Genomic DNA, 9430 nt, shown 5'->3' on the forward strand with positions numbered 1-9430 from the left:
ATCGTGATATGAGATAGTTTGTTATGATTGCGCATGATTTATATGGAATTGAGTAAGTATCTGTTTTTTGTAATAATTTAATTCTTTGAATAGGTTGAATGTTGATTGTAGATGGAATATCACAGAAATCTACTTTGAGACTATTGAAAGCTGTTATGTTTATTTTAGGTGCACCACAGTCATATGCAATGAATCCGAGGGTCTGTTGTAGCAGTGTGGAGGTGATTATTGGTGTTAAATACATTTTGATACAGCTATGTATTAACATAATAAAAAAATAATATAATCTTATGTTAGATTTTGATTTTAGTTCAGAATCAGATCTAGGAGAAGGAGATTCTGCCGATGAAGATTGTGATCTTGAATTGTAATGAAAATCCTAGTGTACAAAATGAAATATTTAATAATGATGCAGGATTTAGAACTCGGGCCGTACAAAGGCAATCAACAGATTGTGTGTGGGCAGATGATCCATCAAATGCAACTAAAGTTCCGTTTTCTAAAGTTGCAGGTTAAAAAAAAACACGACCACTGGGAAATAAACTAATTAATTATTTTAGTATGCTATTTACCGATGAACTGGTTGAAATAATTGTGCAAGAAACAAATGTATACGCTGTAGAAATATTTTTAGCTTCTTCTGGAAGTTTATCTAGTAGAATTTCTCGATGGAAAAATACTACTGTTGAAGAAATGAAAATATTTTTAGCATTACTTTTTCATATCGGAACGATTAGAACAAACCGTTTAGAAGACTATTAAGTTTTTTCGCTCACACATGAGTAGAAATAGATTTATGCTAATTTTGAGAGCTCTACATTTTTCTCATTCTGAGTCTAGTACTTGAATTAATAAAATAGAAAATATTGTAAACTATTTCAATAAGAAAATGGAGGAAGTCTATGAACCAAGTAAAAATTGAGCTTTAGATGAATCGATGGTTCTATTTCGCGGCAGACTTGTCTTTCGACAATATATCAAAAACAAACGCCATAAATATGGAGTTAAGTTTTACATGCTAACAGAATCTTTTGGTTTTGTACACCGAGTAATGATATATTCAGGACAAGCACATGATATGTCTTTGGATCGCTGTCACACCGAGTACGTAGTTGAAAAATTCATGGAAGGACTTTTTTATAGTGGCCGTTTACTTTACATGGACAATTACTATAATAGTGTTAAATTAGCATATAATCTTTTGAGTAAAGAAACTTAATGCACAGGTACCTTGAGAAAAAATAGGAAATATAATCCTAAGGACATAACTTCGATGAAATTAAAAGTAGGAGAGAATGTTGGTAAGTATACTGAAAAAGGTGTGTGTGATGAAATGGAGAGATCGACGTGATGTACTAATGATTAGTTCTGAGTTTGAGAATGAGATTGTTGAGGTAACAAATAGGAAAGGACAAACAAAATTTAAACACCTTGCCATTTCTAAATATAATGAATATATGTCGGATGTTGATAAACAAGACTAAATGCTGTCTTATTATCCGTGTGAGAGAAAGATAATAAGATGGTACAAAAAAATTGGGATTCATTTTTTTCAACTTTTTATGTTAAACTCATATTACCTATTTATAAAACACGAGAAGAAAATAACATTTTATGATTATAAGCTATCAGCAGGCCCGTCGTAAGGTATTTCCGCCCTAAAGCGAAATTTTTAATGCTTCTCCTAAGATACTAAATTACATATGTACATGCATAATATTGCAATTAAAATGTTTTAATACATGTGTTGATTTACAAATTAGCAATACACAAAACCATAAACATAAACATAATATATACAACTTTAAAAAGTACAAAATACACGAAAATATAATATTATACATACTGTTAGTATAAACGAAAATACAATTAAGAAAAATATTTTTAATTATAATAATAATAATATTTTAAAATTGTAAATTAACTTTCCTTGCCTTTTTTGTTGCAAAATCTTGTATTAAATATTCCAAATTTAGTTCTTGTGCCAACTCTGCTTCAATGGATAAAATTGATAATCCAGTTAAACGTTCGTTACTCATTATTGATCGTAAATGATTTTTTACAAGTTTCAGTTTAGAGAAACTTCTTTCAGCAGACGCTACCGTCACTGAAATTGTAAGAATAATTCTTAAACATATTGCAATATTAGGATAAATTTCTTGAAGTTGATGTTTGTAAATATATTCAAGATTTTTACTTGGAGAACTATTTGATTCTGCTAGTTGACAAAATAATTTAATTTCTTCAAATAATTCAAATACATCAATATCAGAAGTATCATTTGAAGATAGTAGTATCCCTAAATCTTTGCAATGCTTAGTATGGTTTCATGCTCCCAAGATTTTAAAATATTTATGTCATACAAGAAACCAAAGTTAGAACAATGATTATTTAACTGGATAAATCTGTCTTGTAACGAATTGATAGCTGTATCTATTACAGTATTGAAGAAGTCTACTTCAAATTTTTTTTCTGGGTTATGAAGAGGACTATCATCTTTATTTTCATAGTTGAAATTAGTTTTCTTGAATCGTTTACGCACTTGATGATCTTGAGGGAATCCCTCCAATATTCCTATGACTGATGCAATTTCTTTAGCAGTTAATTTCACTTTAAAAAATCCATTCTTTCGATATTCTTTTAAAAACTCAATTACTTCTGATATACTTTTAACATAAATTTGTATATCAAATTGGATAGACTGTAGTTGTTTGCTAACAGGATTAACAATACTCAATATATCATACCAAATAATAATGGAACATAAAAATTTAAAATCACATATATTTTTTAAAAGCGCGTATGCATCTGCTTTTGTTTGAAGACCATGCGTTCCAGTTAAGTTTATATCATCCTTGATACAATTCAAAGCATTGTAAAGTTCTTCAAATTAATATCGTATTGGTCTTATTGCATTAATCCTCGACTCCCAACGCGTGTCACAAACTTTTTTCAATGTTAATTTGGGTAAAAATTTAATCAGAATTCTCCATCTCTCAGTAGACGCCGAAAAATACACATAAAGTTGTTGTATTATATTAAAAAATGAAACTGTATAAATATTACATTTCGCTGCATCATTAACTACCAAATTTAACGAATGAGAATTACACGGTACATAAAATGCTCTAGGATTAATGTCAAGTATGTGTTTTTGAACTCCGTTATGTTTTCCTCTCATATTGGAACCATTATCATAGCTTGACCACGCATATCATTTATATTTATCTCTAAATCTGAAAGCATTTTAATTATTCGGTCACTTAAACCAGCCTCGGTTTTATCAAAAACTTCAATAAATCCGATAAAATGCTCATGTATAACACCTTTTGAAATACAAACATATCGCAATATTATCGATATTTGTTCCTTGTGACTACAGCCAGGAGTACAATCTAAAATAATGGAATAATACTTTGCATCTCTCACTCGACTCAAAATGTTATTTTTAAATTTTTCACTCATTAAATTAATAAATTCATTTTGAATTTGAGGTCCTAAATAATGCACATGTAAGTGTTTATTTTGAATCCTTTCTACGTGAGTTTTCAAAACATTATCAAATAACGAAAACAATTCAATAATTTTCAAAAAATTGCCATTATACGGAGAATGAATAGTAGATGATGTTCCACGAATCGAAAGATTTTGTGCAGCCATGCAACGTAATATAGGGGAACGTGGGCAAAACGGGGCCATGGGGCAAAATGGGGACTGGTTAAATGTTAAGGAAATAATGAAAATATTAGTTTTTAAAACAGCTGTTTAGAATTGTTCCCTCATCCAGAAAACGTGGTTAAAGGTTAATTATTTAATTTACATTATAATATGAGTTATTGATAAAAACATGAAAAATGTGTTACCGCGACAACAGTGATATAAAAACATCTATTTTAACTTTAATTTTTTTTCGGCTTGAAAGTAAATCATTTTAACTTAAATAATTAATAATTACAGTATACGTATATACAAATAGTATTTTCATTAAAATTATACTTAATAATCGTTAGAACGTGTGCCAAAATTATCGAATAAGTATGTTGTAGGGGCAAAATGAAGTTTACATATTTAACTACTAAATAACAATATTACAATAAATATTAAAACCATGTGGTGCACCACGTACCTTAAATATGATTATGATGCCATGTGGTGCCCAGATCCATATTTAATAATATTAATGAGTTACAATGAAAAAAAACAAGTTGATCTGGCACACTCACATGAGCATCGCTAAACATACCACGAAGAATCAAACTTAACCTGCAGCCAAACCATACAAAAACAAAACCACGGATTATTCACCGACGACGATATATATAAATAAAATACCTCCTGCAAATATAACAACATTTAATAACCGCAACAGAAGATGACCGAACGATACATACCAATGTAAAAAACAGGCGTCATTCACCGAAAAACAAAATGGATGAACCACGTAGAAATGATGAGGAACAATAAAATGCATAAACCGAATATCAACAACATATATGAACAAGCAACACACCATGCTGCTTTGAGAGCGCCGAAAAAACAAAAACTAAGGAACAATGCTACAACAGACCAAACCGAATACAAATACTAATAAGATCATAGGAACGATATTCAGTGCCATACGCACAACTATATAAAACAAAACAATCATTATATATTTGGTGACATTGATACAATGACTGCACACCAGAATAATAATACCAAATAACTTTGTCTACGCATGCAATTATGTTTTTTTTTGATTTTGAATTCCCGCCATGTATGTAGATAGTTTATGTAATGTGGTATGTTATCATCCTGCTGTCGCGGTCCTAACCACTATATTGTTATCATGGCATTGTAGTGGTTTTGCGCCCGACCGCTCCGATGATAACTGCCATTTAAATGTTATTTTTGCTCGTTTCATAACTGCAAACCTAAAACTAGACAGAGTCATAGTTTTCGTTTCGGTCCATTAAAAACTAGTGAATTACAAAGCAGTAAAATCTTTTGGCTACGCAAAGCACAATGTCTATCATTCCAATCTGAGATCAATGATTTGACTAAGGAGGGTAAAGTCAGCCGCCGCAGTTGTCTTAACAGTCTAAATCCATACATTAATCATATCGGGTTAATATGTGTTGGAGGTCGACTTGCTAACACACCCGTTCCTGAAAGCCAAAGATTTCCCGTAGTGCTGCCGACAAAGAACAAATTAACAAAAATGATATTTGAATATGAGCATGTTCGCCTCCTACATATCGGTCCCCAAGGTTTTTTAGCTAACGTACAATTCAGTTATTGGCCTATACGTGGAAGGAACATTGCCAGACAAACGAGCGGATCACTGCAGCTAGTTCCAAGTTACGTACGCGCATGCGCACGCGCACCAATTCTATTATCAACATATCTTATCAATAACTGATAAGCTACTTCATACAACTCAAATGCAATCCGATATTATTTCAATATACTTACAATTTATAAATAATATACAGTTTACAATAATATGCTCAATATTATTTATTATATTATCATTACATAGCATTAAAAGGTAGTCGTCAATAAATATGCTGGTCATCTAATAAATATAGGTACTACGGTACAATAATAAATCGTTAATCTCAGTTAATCTATAAAAACTCACCAAAATCACAATCTTGCAAGATACGCAAATAAAACATTTAATCACTACTCATTATTGTGGTTTCGGAAGAGAGAGTACTCAAGACAACATGACGTCAAGTAATTTGTGTATTACTTGTTGCGTACATTCACTGCTGTACATAATTGATAATTTTGTATTTCTGCTGGTTTTGATTAGCTTTGCTGCTTCATTTTGATGCTTTTTGTGGGGAGACGTTGTTGATCAATATTTTGTGGCTGGGCAGTTGGGTTGTATGTTCTGAAAAGAAGGCCGGAAGGGCGTGATTGTCACGACCGTTTCAGATTGAATTTCACGGATTCATCACGGCAAAATACTTCTTTGCAACCACAGCATGTTGTTTGGCCTTCACTACACAAAAACGACAGCAATTCAATAACCTATCCGTAACAAGCTGAAGTACATCGGCCAAACAATAATCAGTGAAGAACATTATACACCATTTTGATCATGTTATTATAGCACACTATCGAACAACTGTGGCTCATTTGACAAATGTTTTATTTGTATTGCATTCTGTAAACATTGTATTCAACCAGTTTCCATTAATTAACTGTGACGATTAACGACATATTATTACGAAACACTATATTAGTGTAACAGGCCAACTTATTATTTACCTGTCTTTATTAATGACAATATTAATAAATAACTGTTGAGGACTGTGTAACAAAACTGTAACAATATTATTTATAAGTGTAAATATTATTGATAACTAAGATTTGACCGTGAGGTGCTGTCGGTATTGACAAACATGTTGATAGTGGTGCGCGTGCACGCTATAAGCCACCGAACCCCAACTGCGTGATCCGCTGTCTGTATTCCTTCCCTGTAAACAACCAACGGTGTACGTTAACTAAACGCGAGAACAGGAGCAACATGCTTTCATATTCAAATGTCATTTTGAGCTGGTGATAACTGTCGGCAACGCCAGGCTCTTCTTTAACGAACGACCTCCTATTAACCTAACGGATTTATTAACAACGCGGCTGTTTCCTTGTCAAATCATTGATCTGTGGGCATTATTTATAACCAAGCCGAAACGCTTATGACTGTCTGTACAGGTTTGCATTATGGCTGACAAAAATAACATTTAAATGACGATTATCTCGGGTGATCGAACTGCCACTACAATGCCAAAATAACAATATAGTGGTTGCTGGAATGACTTCAACATACCCGTACTAAACTATCACATACATGACGGTATAATTACATCGTAGGTAAATTATTATTCTGATGACCGTCATTCAATATCACCAAGCAATGATGTTTTATTTTATATAATTGCGCCATGTACCTCTCGACCTATGACTCTTATTGTATTTATTCATTTGATATTACCAGCATTATTCTGGTGCGCTCTCAAGCGCGGCATATTACTATTCTATATGTTATTGATATTCGACGCTATGTTCATTCTCATCATTTCCGTGAACTTCATCCATTTATTTTCATTGACGACTTTATTTGTGTGCTATCGTCATTATTGCGAACGACCAAATATTATTGCCAAGGAGAACCATTTATTTATATAAATGTCGTGGTATCCGTGTTTCCATTTTTATGATTTTATTGCAGGTAATTTGATTATGATGTTATGTTGCTGATGCTCTCGTGAATCAACTGTTTTCATTGTGTCGTAACTATTAAATATGGATCTGAACGCCATAACATCTGTCATATTTAGGCATATTGCTACACGCTGTTCTTCCTAACGACTAAATTTAAACTTTTAACATTATTAGCTTCTATTTTAATAATGACTACCTGCATGCTACCAGTATTAATTATTTAGTGAAATGATTTACTAAACCGAAAAATTAAAACTCACTATTGTCGCGGTAACATTTTATGTTTTAATAATAATATTATCATAATCAGTAACCCAACCACTAGATATTATTCTAAACAATAACAAAACATGCGCATTTTCGTATTTCGCAACCGGTCGACGCAATGGTGGCGATGCAATATTATTCCGATGACACAGGTACTCACCTACTGGGCTAAGTATCGATAATAGCTGCATTCAAAAGGTATTGTCGGATTTATTGATTTTGATAAAACCGAACAAGCGTAAATGCTTTCATTGTAAATAATGACGTAAATGAATAGCTACGATAACCAGCTGAGCTTTATAACGAACTGCTGACATTAGAGCACTGGCTGCTGGCAATACTAAATTCGTTATTCGACGGTGTATAATATTTACTTTCAGTTCATTTTTAATATAACTCTGACAACTTATGTGTCGACCTAAGCGTCTACAGGATGAAGAATACGGTAAACCACACCCAGTAACATTGAAAAATTTGTGACACGCGTTGAGATTAATGCAACAAAGGCAATACGTGTGTGAAGAACTTTACAATAACTTGGTGTATCGAAACAACCTAAACAACGAACGCGTCTTTCAAGCAAAAAGCTGAATATACGCTTTCGTATATGTGTTTAAGCCCACCTGTTCGCCATAACGGTATGTTATATTATTGTTATTGGCCTGTTATTCAAATAACTACAGTGTCAATTTGATGTAAATTGCTCATTATGCTGTCTGCATATCGGCTGTAACTGCTAAAAATTGCATCGATATAATCGGCCGATTCCTGAATATCGAATAGTAACATTGAAAACTGATTTCAACTGAAAACAAAGATGATGATCTAATACTTCTTGAAAGGGCTGATGAACTTTCTTCGGCTCTTTGTGGCAAATACGCTATCAGTCGTTACGAGACAATTTATCATTATCTGTTCTTTGATTTTCTTGTATGTTTATGCGCTGAACGCCATACTAACTGAAATTTCTATATCCCTTGATATATTTATTATTTGAAAATTATTATTTGTCGGCTTAATAATAATTCAAGTAATCTTGAATATATTACAACATCAACGAAACTATCTGTATCTTCAGAGCTGTGCCCAATTCGTGATAACCTCTGCTGAAAGCTGTAAACAAACTAATGGCCTGACTCAATAATAACGAACGTTGCTAATTGTATTTACCTCCATTATTGAATATTATACAGATTTTGCAGATTAATTACAATTTTAAAAATATTATTAATATAATTAAATATTTTCTTATTATATTTTCATTTATAACATTATGTATAATATTATATTTTCGTAATATTTTGTACTTTTAAGTTGTGTATATTACTCAATTTATGTTTTGTCTTGACTGTAGCTAACAAATCTTTACATGTAAACATTTATTGCTGCATGTACCTGTATTTAGGCTTTGATAAAATTTCAACAAATCTGCGAGCTACTGCAACTCAACTTATAATCATAAGATGTTATTTTCTTCTATGTTCTCGTAACAGTTGTATAAAGTTGAAAACAGTCCCAATTTTAACCCGCCGCTCTTATTATATATACACGATAAAACGGCATTGATCTGTTGGCACATCATTTATATTCATTATATTTGAAAGTGAACTGAAATTTTGTTGTCCTTTCCCCACCTCAGCTGTTCTATTCTCAACTCGAAACATCGTATTACATCACCAACTACACCGCACCATTCTTACCGGCATTCTCTCTATTTCATCAATGTCATAAGTTATATTTCTATTTTCTCAAGGCGCATATTGCATTAAGTTTCTTTTATACAAAGATTGTAACTGGTAACTGTATAATAAATTGTCCATGTAATGTGACATATAAGATAAACTCCTCAAACATATCATGTGCTTGTCTGAGCTTCTTATGTTACTCGTGTGCAAAACAAAGAACTTTCGATGTAATGTTGTCTATTTAATTTTGCCGTTCATAATTA

At 32.1% G+C, this 9430-nt stretch overlaps 1 protein-coding gene across 1 annotated transcript; it reads right to left on the reverse strand.

Annotated features, from left to right (window-relative positions):
- Nucleotides 1–1907: 1907 nt before the first annotated feature.
- LOC112592885 lies at nucleotides 1908–3181 on the reverse strand. The gene is made up of 4 exons (XM_025337047.1): nucleotides 3089–3181; nucleotides 2441–2854; nucleotides 2198–2315; nucleotides 1908–2107 (listed from the first exon to the last, which is right to left on the reverse strand). Exons 1-4 carry the CDS (start codon nucleotides 3179–3181, stop codon nucleotides 1908–1910), a joined length of 825 nt encoding a protein of 274 aa, XP_025192832.1.
- Between the last annotated feature and the right edge of the window lie 6249 nt (nucleotides 3182–9430).

The sequence above is a fragment of the Melanaphis sacchari genome, unplaced genomic scaffold (genome assembly GCF_002803265.2).
Source record: "Melanaphis sacchari strain LSU unplaced genomic scaffold, SCAv2.0 Contig1988_pilon_pilon, whole genome shotgun sequence".
In the NCBI taxonomy this organism is placed as follows: domain Eukaryota; kingdom Metazoa; phylum Arthropoda; class Insecta; order Hemiptera; family Aphididae; genus Melanaphis; species Melanaphis sacchari.